The 18,244-nt window shown below is 39.5% G+C and overlaps 1 protein-coding gene across 2 annotated transcripts in view; it reads left to right on the forward strand.

The window, feature by feature from the left end:
- zmiz2 (zinc finger, MIZ-type containing 2) overlaps positions 1 to 18,244 on the forward strand; it is a 101,670-nt gene that overhangs the window by 55,968 nt on the left and 27,458 nt on the right. For both annotated transcript variants that reach the window (XM_087271305.1, XM_087271306.1), the window contains exons 3-7: positions 10,259 to 10,373; positions 11,186 to 11,379; positions 11,650 to 11,833; positions 16,462 to 16,683; positions 17,390 to 17,584. In XM_087271305.1, coding sequence (XP_087127431.1) covers positions 10,259 to 10,373; positions 11,186 to 11,379; positions 11,650 to 11,833; positions 16,462 to 16,683; positions 17,390 to 17,584 — 910 coding nt within the window. The remainder of the gene's footprint in view (positions 1 to 10,258; positions 10,374 to 11,185; positions 11,380 to 11,649; positions 11,834 to 16,461; positions 16,684 to 17,389; positions 17,585 to 18,244) is intronic.

Below are 18,244 nucleotides of genomic sequence, written 5' to 3' on the forward strand. Positions count from 1 at the left end.
CAAAGACCGTGATCACCTCAGGTACAGGTTATACGCTTTATTCAGTGTTTAACGATGCTAATGTGAATGCCATTTCACAAGACATGCCTTTGTAAATAAATACAATATAAATAAACATAATCACACAATAAAAAATGCCATTTAATTGAAACATGCTCCCTTCAAACTGAAATCATGGTGAAATATCATGTAGAGTCCACTTTGTAGGGCACTTATTGTTGAATTAGAGCAAACGTCAGGCGTGAAAATAGAAACACGGCCTTAAACACTCAGTAAATGCACTACAGAATATTACGTTTCCACACACTGCATGTGTTCTCTCAGCGCTGCAGGAGTTGGTTCACTGTTTTTAGCGCTGTATCAGTATTTTACTGCGCTATTTTCCTTCAACCTGCAGTCATTTCTTTATTTGTTTATTGTTTATTCTCTACGATGATTGGCTAAAGTATAATAATCACTCCTGTGATTCCCGTCCAATAAGATTGCTCAGAAATATCACATTTGACATAGCTCAAGACATGAATGCTTTATAAATGCAGTAAACGTGTACATAGACAAGCACGTAATTAACTACAGAATGTTACGTTTTCAAACACAAACTGTATGGATGGAGTTTGGTTTGTGGCGCCGCCTGCTGGACACTTCTTGTTTAATAGGCAACATTCAAAGGTCATATTCTGAGCGTTATCATATTAGCAGATTTTAACCCCTTACATACCTTTGTAAATAAATACTATATAAATGAACATAATCGTGCAATAAAAAATGCCATTCAATTGAAACATGCTCCCTTCAAACTGAAATATCATGTAGAGTCCACTTTGTAGGGCACTTATTGTTGAATTGGAGTAAACGTCTGACGTGAAAAGAGAAACACGACCTTAAACAATCATTAAATGCACTACAGAATATTACGTTTCCACACACTGCATGGATAGAGCTTGGTTTCTGGCGCCACCTGCTAGACACTCCTAGCTTGTTAGGCAGCATTCGAAGGTTATATTCTGAGCCTTATCAAATTAGCACAGCTAGATTTTTGCCCCTTACGCTCTTTACGTAACACAGTGCCGCATCATTCAATAAATGGTATCTTTGAGGTAAAAATTTGCTTTTTGTCATAATTACCTGTAACAACGATGCGCTAAACTTCCATTTTTAAAACAGTTTGCAATTTTATGACGCCACGGCAAAACAACAACATAAATTATAAATAAACAAATAAATAAAACATAAACAAAGATCGTGATCACCTCAGGTACAGATTATATGCTTTTCGTGTTTAATGATGCTAATGTGAGTTTGAATGCCATTTCACGTGACATAATATCCCTCCGTAAGTAAATACAATATAAATGAACATAATCGCACAATAAAAAATGCCATTTAATTGAAACATGCTCCCTTCGAATTGAAATCATAGTAAAATATCCTGTATCGTCCACTTTGTAGGGCACTTATTGATGAATTGGAGCAAACGTCAGGCGTGAAAAGAGAAACACGACCTTAAACAATCAGTAAATGCACTACAGAATATTACGTTTCCACACACTGCATGTGTTCTCTCAGCGATGCAGGAGTTTGGTTCACTGTTTTTAGCGCTGTATCAATACTTTTACTGCGCTATTTTCCTTCAACCTGCAGTCATTTCTTTATTTGTTTATTGTTTATTCTCTATCCCAATCAAATCGCTCAGAAATATGACACGTACACTTTATACATGTAGTAAACGTACATAAACAATCAGTAACTGCAGTACAGAATGTTAAGTTTTCACACACACTGTATGGATTCTCTTAGTGCTGCGGGAGTTTTGTTTGTGGCGCCACCTGCTGTACGCTCCAAGCTTGTTATTCAGGGGTCAAAGGTCATAACCTGAGTGTTAGTATATTAAAGGGCCATGAAACCCCCTCGTTTCAGCAGGGTGTTTTCACACCTCTTCTTTGGAAAAAGTCAGAAAAGTGGGCGTGTCCAGCTCTGTTTAGGGGGGAGTGTCGGAGGAACTAAAGTGGGATGGTGTGGGAGTGTCGATTTGGGCACGCGCGAGTTTCAGAGTCAAAATACACACACACACACACACACACATACATACAGGAGAATGTGATGGTGTTTAACCTACATGGACATCTGTAGTGGAATTATTAGCCAAATTATTAAATGGTGGACTTTAACTGCAGTTTGGCCCTTTCATTCAGGGAATTCATTCATGCCCCTCGCGACACACGAGATATTTGATTTGAGGAACTGCTCTAAGCGTGTATTTTTCATGCAATGTTTGATACCGCACGGCGAATGAGAGAAAAAAACCCTCTGCATTTCCCAGAAACTTAGATGCACACGACAGGTAGTTTCAGAAAGCCGCGTGTGTTATTCCGGTCACTAAATGCGGTAAAAACCCTACACGAGGTTAAAGTTTGGTTGTGGTGCTAACGTGTTTACACTCTGTGCAATAGTTTGTTATATACGAACAAACTGAATAAACAAAGAGCACTGGCCGCTCACTTACCAAATCTGTAGAGTCAGGACAATCACCAGCAACTAGAGCCGCGTCTTTATGAAGAGAATACTACAAACGATTCCAGATCCCAGCGTTTGCAGATGAGAACAGCTCTCAGGTAAACAATAATCCTCCTTAGACACGTAAGTTATTGTTGTGGAGCGTCGCGTACACTGTTAATCCACACGTGATCCAGCTGAGCTCTCACAGAGAGAAAATGAAAACAAAACTTCACTGCAGCAAACTATAAAAGCAACACTTCACGCTTATTTCGCCAACACAACGTGGCGTCTCTGTCCTGAAAACACGGTGATAGTAATGAATATTAATGAAGTTCCACAATAGAGCGCGCTGATTGGTTTGAACCAAGCTTTACTCATGCATTAATGCAGCACACTGTAAGACGTAATAAGACTCACTCTGGCACAGACGTCCAGTCTGCACGCTGGAATACACGCTATTATGTCATGACCGTGACGCAGCTTCAAAAATTCGTTTCAAACAGGAAGTACGAATTTGCTTAAAATAACGCAAAAACAACCAATTTACACTTTTTAGTGAAATATAGGTGTCCTAATAGTGTTTTTAGCAGTGTGGGACACATATACCACTGTCAACAGCTCAACACATGTGTTTTGGTGTTTCGTGACCCTTTAACAGTGTTAGATTTTAAGCTATTACAGGGCTCGAAATTGCGACCATTTTAGTCGCATATGCGCCCGAAATTTAAGCTATGCGACTCGTAATATATATTGGGAGCATTCGTGCGACTGCATGTTATGGTTGTAGTGCGACCTGTTTTTGTTTTTGTTTTTTCTAAAAACGTGGTAAATTCGCTCTTCCCTGCCGCTATATTGGTTCATATTAGCCGTCAATCACTCAAGACTTTCCGCTGTCAGATGACAGGGAGGGAGCTTTTGTGACCGCGGGGATTGCAAACGGCTGAAGAGTGAAAAGTACACTGAATCTCGATGCGTTGCATGCACTGAGTGTTCAGCCAACACAATCTCACGGCAATTCATAACTTTTTCATACGTTTCCTCGTGAGCAGGCTGCAACAGCGCAAATGTCCGCTAAAACACCATCGCCAAAAAAGCTCGCCTTTACTGAGTTTGATCTGATGCGGGTTATAACAAAGAACAGTATTGCGCCGGGTGGCATCGGGGGAATCCTGCTCTGCCCCCCTCGTATTGGGCCGGCTGACTCGCATGCTTTCCCGCAAATACAGAAAAATGTAATTCAGCGCGTAACGAGGCTGAGCATTAAAACGACACGAACCGAAACCAAAACTTTTAAAAGTGAGACTTTTCCTCCTTTCTTTTGTCCGTTCTTTCTTGAAGTGTATATTATTTTTCTATTAATTACTGATGACTGCTTTGCAGCTTTCAGCATTGGATTGAATGATTTATTATATTATTTCGTTTGTTTTGTAGCAGAAATATTATTTATTAAATTGGCATGCATATAAAAACAATAGTACAAAATAAATATTTCTTACTACAATGCTTCATTCATTTGTGTTTGATGCAAACCATCAATTTATTTTTCATAAATTAACAGTAGGACTTAATATAGCAGATAACTTGCATTAAAGCACATTCAAGGCAGCATGATGATGAGAAAAATTATTCATTAATATTATTGTCATCATCATAATCAATAATATTTTATAATTATTCAACATTCATTTTGGAATTATTGCACAAATATTAAGTCATCACAGCATTAGTTAGATAGTCGTTTCTGGGTTTTGTTAGTCCTAATTGATGTTGTTTTCAAATACAATAAATCCCTTAATATACAACTTGTCAAATATATCATTCATTTTTGCTGGATGCTCCTAATTTTTTTCTGGTGCTCCTAAATTTTTTCTGGTGCTCCTAAATATTTCAGGTTGGGAGCACCGGTGCTACCAAGTAAGAAAGTTAATTTCGAGCCCTGTATTACACCATGTCCTTACAATAAAAGCTTTCTTGTTTTATGTTAAAGAGCCCCTAGTATGCATTCTAAAATATCATATTGTGGTTTTATGGGTCTCCAATAACAGGCTAATATTCAAGGTAAAAAAACACATCCATTTTCTTATAATATGCTTTTTTTATCAAATTATCCACAATGACGCCCATTTAAACCCCTCATTTGCGTGATGTTAATATCAGCACAGCTAGATTTTTAGCTTACACTGATTCCACTCCGCATGTAAACACATCTATTATAGCTGCATATATTAATGCAGTGTGTTCTCATGTTAAATTAACCTCATGTTTACATTTATAGTCCATTAACGATAAATAATGTAACGTACACTTGGAAACACCCTTAAAACACGATTAATCAGCATATGGAGTCTTTTTCAGTGTCAAACTCTTTATGAAGTGCTTTACCACAGATATACACCCACCGGCCACTTTATTAGGTACACGTTACTAGTAACGGGTTGCACCCTTTCGCCTTCAGATCTGCTTTAATCCTTCATGGCAGAGATTCAACAAGCTACTGGAAATATTCCTCAGAGATTTTGCTCCATATTGTCATGAGAGCATCACACAGTTGCTGCAGATTTGTCGTCTGCACTTCCATGATGCCAATCTCCCGTTCCACCACATCCCAAAGCTGCTCTATTACATTGAGCTCTGGTGACTGTGGAGGCCATTTGAGTACAGTGAACTCATCGTCATGTTCAAGAAACCAGTCTGAGATGATTGAGCTTTATGACATGCTGCGTTATCCTGCTGGAAGCATTGAGTTGCTGGCGTGTGATTGGCTGATTATAGAATTGCAATAACAAGCAATAGGACAGGTGTACCTAATAAAGTGGCCGGTGAGTGTATTAACTCTGCTTGCACCACATTTTCAGCTCTGACTAGAGTATTTTTAGTGCTCTTTAATCCACTGGAGATGTAGAAGTGTCCAGATCTCCTGTTTCTTCTGTATAGAGGCGAGTGTTTGGTGTCTCGGGTCAGAGAAACTTCATAAACCCTCACAGGTTTCATTTTCGAGATACTCTGGATTTGTTGCCGCTTGGGTGACTTTCACCTGGAATAATCCCATTCAGAGGCCAAGATTTCAGCTCTCCTGCCAATGAGCGGAGAATTCAGATCATTCACCAGCCATCAGTCTCTGCTTTGTGTTACTGTAATTTACTTTGATCAAATTTTATGTTTGTCATGTATTATTTATTATTGTAAGATTGTGTTAAGATCATTTACTGGCCATCACACCTCTTTTGTAGCCTATTTTAATTATTCATATTTATGTTTTATTATTTTATAGTAGAGATTTAAGATCATTTAGTGGCCATCAAACCTTTTTTGTTGGTTAATTTTGGTTTATTTATGTTTATGTTATTATTTTATAGTAGATAATTAAGGTCAATGTCTGGCCATGATGTGTGTTGTTTTAGTTATGTTTTATGTTTATTAATTTAATATTTTATAGTAGACAATTCATCATTTACAGGCCATCTGTCTCTGTTTTGTGGCTTACTTTAATTTTACTTTATTTTAATTTTATGTTTGTAATGTATAATTTATTGTTTATTACTATTAAGATATTTAACAGTGGGCTATTTTAATTATAATTATTCATATTTATGTTTTAATTAATTATTTTATAGTAGAGATTTAAGGTCATTTAGTGGCCATCAAACTCTGTTTTGTGGGTTATTTTAATTGTGTTATTTCACTGAATCATTTAAATGTTTTTATTTATTTTTATTTTGTGTGTCATTTTTATTCGATTTTTCTGTATTTTTATTAATGATATTATAGTATAGAATCAAAATCCTCCACTACTCAAACTATATTTGTAATTTAATTTGTAATTTTGATTTATATAATTGAAATGTTTTTGATTATTGATTTATATATAATATCATATTTATGATTGATTTTTGTAGTACAAAATCATGATCCTTGGCTTCTTATTAAAATGTTATATATTTTACATAGATATAATTATACCATTACTTTAGATTTATTTATTTAAATGTTATATAGTTTTAAATGACTGCTCATTAAACTATATATATTGTTTACATTTTATATATATATATATATATATATATATATATATATATATATATATATATATATATATTATTATTATTATTATTATTATTATTATTATATATTATTATTATTATTATTTATTCCAGATTTTATAGTAGAAAAATAAGATCATTTACTATTTAAAAAAAACTATTTTATGGTGTTTTAATTTTAGCTGTTTTATTAATTTATAAATTTAATAGAGAATGAATCTCATTGACTAGTCATCATACTGTATGTTGTGTGTTTTATTTATTTAAATTTGTATTTACTTTTTTATTTATTATTCGTGATTTAATAGTAGAGCACTAGCATTAAGCGATGGATGTCATATGATGTCTAATGTGAAATATCATGAATTACGATGGCATCATCATAGGCAGTGGTGGATTATTTATTTATGAATAATTAATTAATTCATAACTAATTGATTATTTGTAGCCTGCTGTTTCAACTAGCTGACCCGCATGCTCTTTGTTGTACCCATAATCAAATCATAAACGATAGATAAGTTACACACACACATATGAGCACCTGTCAATTACTTTTCCGCAGGACTCTGGCATGAATAGGCAGAGTGATCTGTGTCGGTAATATGGCGTCCACAAACTTCGTTTACACTAAAATGACTGAGTACAAGTGTGAAGGCGAAAGACTGAAGCAGTGTACTGACGCTGTGACACGTTACCTGGTAGATTAAAAAGAGCGAAGAGTCATCAGATAGAGACTAGATAAATTAAAGATCCCCTTTAACAACTGTAGTGAGAGGCCATCCAGCGGTACAGCCTTGACAAACTGTCCCACGTGCACTGCTCTCTGGGGTTTTGTGCTCAAAGCACCCGCTGACTGCTGGAGCTCAGACGTGCGCATATGCTGCAGCGCATGACTCTGTGTGTGTGTGTGTGTGTGTGTGTGTGTGTGTGTGTGTGTGTGTGTGTGTGGTCACGTGATGTGTGTTTTCAGTGGTATAGTGTGGATGGAGGGCTGTTCAGAAATGCTACGTAAAACTCCAGTGTGGACGTTAATCGTTTTCGTTCTTAAATGCCATTTAAAACTCAGATGTATTGGTGTAAACGGGGCCTGAGTGTTTGTTTTGGTGAGTGGGTTGCTGCTGAGACAGGGGCGGGGTGGAGGATCACGATGCCGGCTCAGCACTGTGATGTCTATTAGACATCGGCGATGGCATCGTCTGTCGACTTAACCCTATAGAGCACTAAGATCGTTGACCATCAGACATTGTTTTGGGTGTTATTTTAAGTTTATTTTAAGCAGTTTATTTACAATTTCATTCATTCATTTTTTATATTTAAATAGTTCATACATTTTTTTATAAAACAGATAGATTTTATTAAAATATATATATTATTATGATGAAAAGCTGGCCATCAAACTGTCAATTAGTAATTATTATATCTTTTTAAATCACAGTTGATCAGAATAACAGCATTTATCATTTGTCATCCAGCCAATATGATGGTTTAGTGTGGTTTAAAGATGAGTGTCAGTGTAAAATGACTGTAAGCGTCTGAGAGACGGCGTGTTCTGTTGTTTATTTTGATCAGTTGTCATTTAAGTCTCTATACGACATTCATATTTGACATTTAGATGAAAAGTCATGAGCAGTTTGCAGAAGAGAAATAACAATACACGTTCCTGTAAATTTCTCATTTCAACATGGAGGATAGCTTGTAGATTGTGCATTTAATGTGACCCCAGTGCACGCAGGCAGCGGAGGGTGGAGCGCTTCATTCGCATGTGGCCTCTGCGTGTTTTTCCACAGAGCTTTGTTTTCTCACATGTTCATTACAGTCATTCATGTCCAATTAAAGCAGCGCTGCTGAAGGTGCACCACCCTCTGCTCTCTGATGAGGATGAGGACGATGTAGTGCTGCTAATTATGGAAAGATGGAGAGAGCCGTTATTGAGAGCGATCTGGTTTGATCCAGTTACACAGAAAACAGGAGACACACACACACACACACACACACACACACAGCCCTCTCCCTTGGCATCGTTACTCTTTCCTGTCTCTAAGTGACTGTGGAGTCGCCATGGAAACATTGTTCCGAGTACCTCCAGAGCATGTGACTGTGGCACATCTGAAGTCACACACACACACACACACAGAGAGAGAGAGAGAGAGAGAGCTGTAGATGTAATATAATTCAGTGTATTGTGTCAGATGATTAGGAAATGAACTATATTTATTCATATTTCATCCATTTGTAAATACCATACATATTAAGGGGTTTAAAGTGAGCACGTCTGCATTAGTTCTACCAGTAATGTTTATATATATATATATATATATATTAGAGATGCGCGGATGGTCTATTATTTCATCCGCAACCGCATCACAAAACTCATCATCCGTACGCCATCCATCCGCACTAACATTTTTGACCAAATTTTAAAACCGCACCCGCCCGTCATCAGCTCTTGGAATTCTCTTGGCAAGGTGCTGTAGACGTGGGAATGACTGCCTTGTTTCTCCCAAAAGGAAAGTAGATTTTCCTCTGCTGATCCGTCTATACGGAAGTTTGTAGATGAAGACTTCTGTACTTCATCCAGAATTAGTGTATCCGATTCCTCCTCTCATTCTGTGAAGTCAGTCCTAGGCTTTTTCGTTGGTGCGCCAGCTATGCGTACAAAAACAGTACAACCGCCCACCACCCGCCCGAATTTAATTAAAATAATATTTTTCGTCACGTCATCTGCCCGATCCGCGGTTTATCCACGGATTCCGCGGCTGTAATCGCCATCCGCGCATCTCTAATATATATATATATTTATATACAACAGTTCTGTCTGGTTCTCAAATCTGATTGGCTGATAGCCGTGTGATATTCTGCAATATCAGAACTCCTACAGCCTCTTTACCCTTTGTGTATTACTCCGCCCACATACAGCAAGCAGACAGTACAGATCTACAGTGTAAAAGATGCACGCTCAGCTGTTTAACTGTCTGCTTATGATTTGAATCCGGAAGAAAGTAGTTCCTCATACAAAAGGGTTTTTGAGACTCTCCATGTTTCAATTTGTTTTATATACACAATTATGCCGTCAAACTGATGTATGAACGCAACATCACATGGGTAGCAGTGCGATATGGCTGTATATCGGCACTAGTGGGGCCACTAAGGCACTCGACCTGCGGCCTCATGCCAACGCACGCCTCCCATCAGTGCTGATTTTTTTATTTTTATTTTTTAAAGGCATGGTGTAGAACATTGTGACCTCATGCAGTGCTTCTTGCACATTCTGAGACTCACTTTACATGGTATATCAATCAGGCAGTGGAGATTATTGATTTATAATGAAATCAGACCTTAAAGGTGGCGATTTTATAATGGCACACAGTTTACTGGAAGCACTTGTACTGGGTTACTGAAAATTAAAAGTACTTCTACGTATACATTATTAGGTTAATCAGGAGTAAGCAGGCAAGTCATTGTATAACAGTGTTTTGTTCTGGAGACAACACTGATATTGCTGAGGGGGCTAATATTGAGCTTAAAATGGCTTTAAATTGCTTTTATTCTAGCCTCAATAAGACTTTCTCCAGAAGAACACATATTAGAGGAAACACTGAACAATTCCTGAATCTGTTCAACATCATTTGGATTTTTTTTTTAATCACCGGAAGGCGAATAACGTAGACTTTCACTGTGTATGTCTACTTTCAATATTAATAACAGTGTGTTTCTGTCCGCAGTGACTCCTCATACCCATATGATCCTGTCCCCTGGCAGCAAGGCCCCAGTCAGCCCGCCGGCTCCCTCTCTGTGGTAACCACAGTGTGGGGGGTAACCAACCCTTCAGCCAGCCAGGTACACTACACTACTGTTACACAACACTATTGTCCTACACTACACTACTGTCCTAGGGTTGTCACGATACTGGAATTCGATAGCCAACCCGCTAACATTTGAGTGCTGTTGAGCGCATTCTGAAATGACTGTGATTGGCTGTGAAGGTCATCAGCTTACCGAACTCACCGCTGTTTATCGAGTGTAACCACAGATACAAGGACCGTGGAGATTCACGTCCATCAGCTGGTTTATCTATAAGCTGATATACGAGCGATCCGCTGATAAATCAAGGCTTTAAAGCACTCCAGTGTCGCTGTATCTGCGTTCACACTCGGTGAGTTCGGTGAACTGATGACCTTCACAGCCAATCACAGTCATTTCTGTTGAGCTTGTGAACACAACGGTTTAAGAACGCGCTCAAATGTTTGCGGGGAATGGATGTTTTTAAAATGTCAGTACTGATATCGTGTCCTACACATCCTATATCCTACACAACACTACTGTTGCACTATATTATTGCTGTGCACACTATTACTGAAGATGTTTGTTCGTCCAGGACACTCTTGAAAAAGAGATAACAGAGTTTAAGAGGTTTTCCTGGTAAAAAATAGGTTAAACAAATGACAAGTATGTCTTCTTTCTCTGTTTCTCATTGTGATTTGGTTCATAAGTAATTACTGTTGATTATTTTTGTCTATTTTTAATTATTATTTGTATTATTTTCATGAGGTAATGGATAACAGCGCAGAATAACAGCTAATGATCCAGGTGCGTGTTGAGTTGTGTGTTGTGCTGATATGTGTGTGTGTGTGTGTGTGTGTGTTGTGCAGGTTTTCGGAGCACCCATGGGTCCAGGAGGAAACTCAGCCGGGGGTCACATGATGCCCGGCAGCAGTCCGGGCATGAACTCGCCCCAGTTCATGAGCCAGCAGGGCTACCCGGAGCCCAACAAAACATACATGCAGCAGGGCATGTACGGCCGGCCCAGCGGAGGATACCCTGCCGGACCCGGATACGGCGGCAGGTGAGAGAGTGTGTGAGTGGGTGAGAATGTGACTGAGTTGTGTGTGTGTCTGTCTAAACACATGGCTAAGTAAAATGTGATATAATATCACAATATAATATGAAACAATAGTTTTGTATGTTGTTGTTATTGTTTTTTGGACTTTGGATCAAATAAATGAAGGCTTGATGACCATCATGATCATTATTATCTTTCATTAATACTGTACAGCACATTATTGTTGACTTCTGAATAGTTATCTGATGATGTTTGTGGATCTGCTTTCATTAGTTACCCCAATAACGGCGCCGGTTCTCTCGGGATGCCTCCTCATGGTGTTCGTCCACCCACTGACTTCACCCAAGCAGCCGCGGCAGCAGCGGTCGCCGCAGCAGCAGCCACCGCCACCGCAACCGCCACCGCAACTGTCGCCGCCTTACAGGAGAAGCAGAACCAGGAGCTGAGCTACGGCCCTGTGAGTCCCCTGACCACGTGTGTGTGTGTGTGTGTGTGTGTGTGTGTGTGTGTGTGTGTGTGTGTGTGTGTGTGTGTAGAGGAATAGCTCTGTCTGTGTTAATGCTCTATAAATCTCTGTCCTCTTATTTAAAGAGACGGCTGATCTAATAATTATACTTCTGTCGTCATTCACTCACTTGTTTTAAACCTGTTTGAGTTTCTTTCTTCCGCTGGACATGAAGGATGATATGCAGGAGGATGCTGGCAATAGCAGACAGCGATTTACATTGTGTTTCTTCAACATTCTGCCAAATATCTTTCAAAACACAGAGATGAATAAAGGGATGGAGAGATCGAGATTAAATGGTGGTAGAGGGAGGGATGGATGGACAGTTAAAGGGTTGGATGGATTGACAGATCGATATTGAGGATAGGTGGATGGCGGAACAGATAGATAAACAGATCAACATTGATGGAGGATAGAAAGATGGAGAGACCGATAGACAGATTTAGATTAATGGATAGACGTGTGAATTGACAGATCATGATTAAATGATGATAGACGAATGCACAGACAGTTGGATGCTAAGATGGACAGATAGACAGATCAAGATAAAATGATAGAGGGATAAATGGATCAATGGATAGATGGACAGATCAAGATTAAATGATGATAGAGGGATGGATGGGTGTATGGGTAGACTTATGTATGAATGGATGGATGGGCAGATGGATAGACAGACGGATGAAAAGATTGAGATTAAATGATAGAGCGATATATGGACGAATGGATAGATGTATGAACAAATGGATAGATGGACAGATCGAGCTTAAATGATAGAGGGATTGATGGACAGCTGAATAGATGTATGAACAGATGGATGGGCAGACAGACAAACAGACGAATGGATAGACAGACAGACTGATAGATGGACAGATTTAGATTATTTGAGAATAGATAGATAGATAGATAGATAGATAGATAGATAGATAGATAGATAGATAGATAGATAGATAGATAGATAGATAGATAGATAGATAGATAGATAGATAGATAGATAGATAGATAGATAGATAGATAGATGGATGGATGGATGGATGGATGGATGGATGGATGGACAGGCAGACAGACAGATTGAGATTATTTGAGAGTGGATTGATAGATAGATAGATGGATGCATGGATATGAATGGATGGACGGACAGATAAACAGATTGAGATTATTTGAGGATGGATGGATGGACAGACGGACAGATAGATAGACAGATAGATAGATAGATAGATAGATAGATAGATAGATAGATAGATGGATGGATGGATGGATGGATGGATGGATGGATGGATGAATAGACGGACGGACGGACAGATTGATCGATGGATAGACAGATTGAGATTATTTGAGAATTGATGGATGGATGGATGGGTCGGTGGGTGGATGGATGGACAGATGGACAGACGGACGGACGGACGGACAGATAGATAGATGGATAGACAGATTGAGATTATTTGAGAATTGATGGGTAGATGGACAGATAGTCATTGCCCCATTTTCTGTTTATTTATTCATTTACATCTTGTTGGCCTCCATCATTGACGTAGTGACTCCTCCTCTTCCTCGTCTTCCTCGTCCTCCTGCTGTGCTCTTTGTCTCCTCCTGCTGGATGGATGCAGATGAAACACTCTCCACTACAGCAGCATGTCTTTCATTCTTGCACTTCAAAAGACGAGTGCAGTGTTTTCTCCTGCTTCTTCCAGCAGATTGCACATGCAGCTTTATCCACACACACATCACAGCCACACAGGATTGATTGTTTACGCCGGTGACCTAGTTGCCGTTTCCCATCATGCCTAGGGCTGAAAGTCAGGGCAGCAGGCACAGATCCAGCCATTGTTACCCGCCACTGATTCTGAAGGGTGTGTGTGTGTGTATGAGAGTGTGTGTGTGAGGGTGTGAGTGAGTTCATATCTGAAGATGTTTAAAGGGTTAGTTCACCCAAACATTCAAATGCTCTCACTCTTTACTCTCCCTCTTAGCAGATATTTTAAAGAATGCTGAAAACCTGTAACCATTGACTTCTATAGTAGTAGCAAATCAAATACTATTGCTGCATCCCAAATCACTTTCTTATACACTTATACTAAATAGTAGTGCATTTGAGCCCTGGCTGGGTCAGTAAGTGTTTCTGTGTGGAGTTTGCATGTTCTCACCGTGTTGGTGTGGGTTTCCTCCGGGTGCTCCGGTTTCCCCCACAGTCCAAACACATGCACTATAGGGGAACTGATCAACAACACTGGCCGTAGTGTATGAGTGTGTGTGTGTGTGTGTGTGTGTGTGTGTGTGTGTGTGTGTGTGTGTGTGTGTGTGTGTGTGTGTGTGTGTGTGAGAATGAGTGTGTATGGGTGTTTCCCAGTGCTGGGTTGCAGGTAGAAGGGCATATTAACTACATTTGAGACTTTTTTTATGTTTCTCTTGATTTTTTTCCCCCGTTTATTAAATTGTATTTAATAATTACCCCAAACTCATTAGTGTGCAGTGATGTTTGCTCTGTGATCCTCAGTGCTTTTGTTAGATGAGTTGATCAGTTTTGTCTTCGGTTCTGACTAGTATAATGTATCTGCACTAGGGATGCTCAAAATAATTGATTAACCGTTAACCGAAAGGGTGCGTTTGTGACCGATTAATGCTATCAGTTAAACGATTAAAATTATTATTTTATATATTTTTAGTTTGGCTGAATAAGGGGCTGATTGAATGCGCCTTTGCGTTAAGAGGGGCATCTTTTGCACGCGGCTCATCCCAGAGCAGAAGTTTGTGTTCTCAAGACAACTACAGAGAACTTTTAAAGAGCTTGGTTTCCGCTACATTCATTCTTCCATGGCAGAAACCAAAACGCATCCCGCCACGGCTACATTACCCGTTCAAAACATTCAGTCATTGTTGTTGTTGTTTTTAATAGCGGATTATAATCGCATCAAAACATATTAAAAGGTAAGTGAATTATAACAGCGCAAACTTTTCTGTAACCGTAGAGTGCTGTGTTTAATCCAACACAATCTCACGGCAATTCATAACTTTTTCATTTAGTGGCTAATTCGTATGAATTCGTACGATCTAATTCGTACAATTTACTACGATTTGCTCATCCCCCAATGACGGTTAGGGTTAGGGGTGGGGTCAGGTGCCACGCCTCCTTTTTAAAATCGTACCATTTCGTACGACTGAACTCGTACAAATTCGTACGAATTAGCCACTAAACTGGCAAAACGTAAAATACTTACGTTTTCTCGTGAGATCAGGCTGGTTTAATCTGTTTAATCCTTTGGCGTTACGTGCTGACTGACTGACAAACTCGACGAAGCTTTCAGTTAAGATGAACACAGTTTCTATAGTTCTACTTTATTTATAGATAAAGTATGGCTCTGCATATAATCACTCTATCTTGCTGGAGTTTATAGCCGTTTCGCTTTACTTCAGGACTCATTAATGCCGCTCTGAAGGTCTGATCGCTGTTTTAAGTTATCCAGAGCTGTATGAATGTACAAATCTTGAATATCATTATATTATTAAATATTACAATTTTATCAACATATACAGCAACACTTTTGCACAATCGATACCCAGCTGATTCAGTCGCTTCATAAGAGGACCACGCCTCTTCTCTTCTTTTTTCCTTGTCAACATAAAGGCAGTGAGGTGCGCCTTTTCAGCCCTGATGCCATTTCGGCTGATGTTGACCTGGATCTGCGTCATAAACGCAACAAATAGGCTTTACCTTTTATTTTACAGCTTATAAAGCATGTATGCACATTAATGCAATATCATATTTAAACAACACAACTGTTTACAAAGAGTCAACATATGCGCGCGTGTTGTCTTTTCATCACGCAGCGCGCACTTGAACCGCGAGGGAGAGAGAGGAAACCATATAGCAAGACATAATCTTTAAAATAATGATTTCTATTAAAAATGTAAAAGGTTTTGTGATTATTATAATAACAGCGGGGCATTAAATAAATGCATATTTTCCGTGGAGCGAGCGATTTGAGGAAGTCTGCTATTTTTATTTGACGGAAGAAAAAAACATATGATTGGAAAAAAACAGCCTATGCCGGTTATTAAAAATAATCAGTCAGTGTTTTCGATTTGTAATATAAATTAATTATTTAAGTGGAAATAATTTAGGGCAGTCCTATTTATTTATTCATTATATAGTCCTATATTATTTATTTGTTATTTAGTTTATTCTGTTCTTCTGTGCTAAACACTGCAGGTGCGTGAAGATGCTCTGTTGTTATGTTCTATTATTAATATGCTAGCATATAAAAATAAATCAGTATTTTAAATTCAATATTTAATGTGTCACACACAAAATAGACACGTCAATTTGTTTAATATAAAATTAATAGTAATCTGACCAGTTAACCGTTAATAACCGATTAATGAGCGGCGGTTGTCGTTTAGCAAAATTAACCGAAATGAGCATCCCTAATCTGCACAGTAATAAACATATATTACTGTGCAGCATCCCGGAGAGAATATTCCTGTAACAGAGAGATCTGCGAGACTCCGTCATGATCAACACTGCATATTCCTTTAATTTTATTTTAATAAATGTAATCAATTTGTCCCTGTCTTTGTCTCTGCAGATGGGCGGAGCGTCCTCCTACAACACCCAGTTCCTGTCTCACTCCGGCCCTCGTGGGCCCCCAGGGATGTCCCCCTCTGGGATGGTGGGCTCCAGACCCCCCTCTATGGGCCCCATGTACACACAGCAGGGCCAGAGGCTCCCGCAGCACCCCGGATACCCAGGGAGTCAGCAGGGGCCGCCGCGCCACCAGCAGGCCCTCAAACGCCCGTACAACTCTGAGGTGGGTGCGGAGATCTGTGCTACCTCCTCATAATGTGCTAGCGGTAGCTCAGTCTGTCCTGTTTCATCCAAAATAAAACAGGGGTAGCGCATGTGTTCAGCTCCAAATGTCTATCAGAGTGAACTTCCACCTTCAGTTCAGGTGTAGGCATGCGAGGAGCGCATTTACATTCATTAATTTTTCCTTTGGATTGGTCTCTATTTCAGAGATCGCCACCGCGGAATGAACCGCCAACTATTCCCACATATGTTTTACACAGCAGCTGCAACCCAGTACTGGAAAACACCCATGCACACTCATTCTCACACACACACTGTTCAGTTTACTTGATCAGTTTCCCTATAGCGCGTGTGTTTAGGCTGTGGGGGAAACCAGAGCACCTGGAGGAAACCCACGCCAACACAGGGAGAACATGCAAACTCCACATAGAAATGACAACTGAGCCACCGTGCCGCCAGTAGCGCATCTTTCCAGCTTTAAATATCTATCGGTAGCACAGATTGTCAGAAGAGTTACCCCTGCTTTTAAATGAGACTCCACTTACAATGGCTGGTGACCTGATCAGTGCACTGACTAGTGAACAAGGGTGCTGATTGAGACGCACTCAAAGAAATATTTAAAAAATAATCTTATAAAATCTATCCTAAACCAGTGATCATGTGCAGCCGAGTCTGACCGTCCGGGAATGACTGTTGTTTTCCTGCAGGGTTTTCCGGGTCAGCAGTACGGCCCCGGGATGGGCGGTGGGGGACCGTACCCTGGGCAGCCCATGCAGTATCACGGCCCCGGGCCCCAGCGCTCTGCCCCGTCCCCATCATACCCCACACACCGCATGCCGCTCCAGCAGCCCAGTATGGCCCAGTATCCTGCAGGACCAGGAAACCCCAGCCAATACTACAAGGTACACACATTTACCACAGTACTACCATGTTTATCAAGAGTAAACCTCAACACACTTATTTTTAATCATTATTATTATTATTTATGTATTTGATCTTGTTCTTTTATTGTTTATTGCTCTTGATGATTTTTATTGTTACAATATTTTTATGATTATAGAAACGTGATAAAGGGACAGCTCTGATTAGCACATGCTGTTTCCTGAAGAGCCGGTGTTATTGTGTGTGCTAGTGTGTATTAGAGAAGTGCACTAGCATCTGATACTCACAGTGAACTTTCAAGAGACAACGAGTCGTCGAGATTTTGGAAGTCCTCATGAAAGAGGAACCGAGCCGCAGGTTAATATTGCAGAGCGAGTTTAGAATTACAGCGGTGGATTATTACTGTAGTGTTCACTAGAGAGTCAACATAACATCAGTGCTGTGGATTATTACTGTAGTGTTCACTAGAGAGTCAACATAACATCAGTGCTGTTTATTATTACTGTAGTGTTCACTAGAGAGTCAACATAACATCAGTGCTGTGGATTATTACTGTAGTGTTCACTAGAGAGTCAACATAACATCAGTGCTGTGTATTATTACTGTAGTGTTCACTAGAGAGTCAACATAACATCAGTGCTGTGGATTATTACTGTAGTGTTCACTAGAGAGTCAACATA

The sequence above is a fragment of the Danio rerio genome, chromosome 10 (assembly GCF_052040795.2).
Source record: "Danio rerio strain M-AB ecotype USA chromosome 10, GRCz13ab, whole genome shotgun sequence".
Lineage (NCBI taxonomy): Eukaryota > Metazoa > Chordata > Actinopteri > Cypriniformes > Danionidae > Danio > Danio rerio.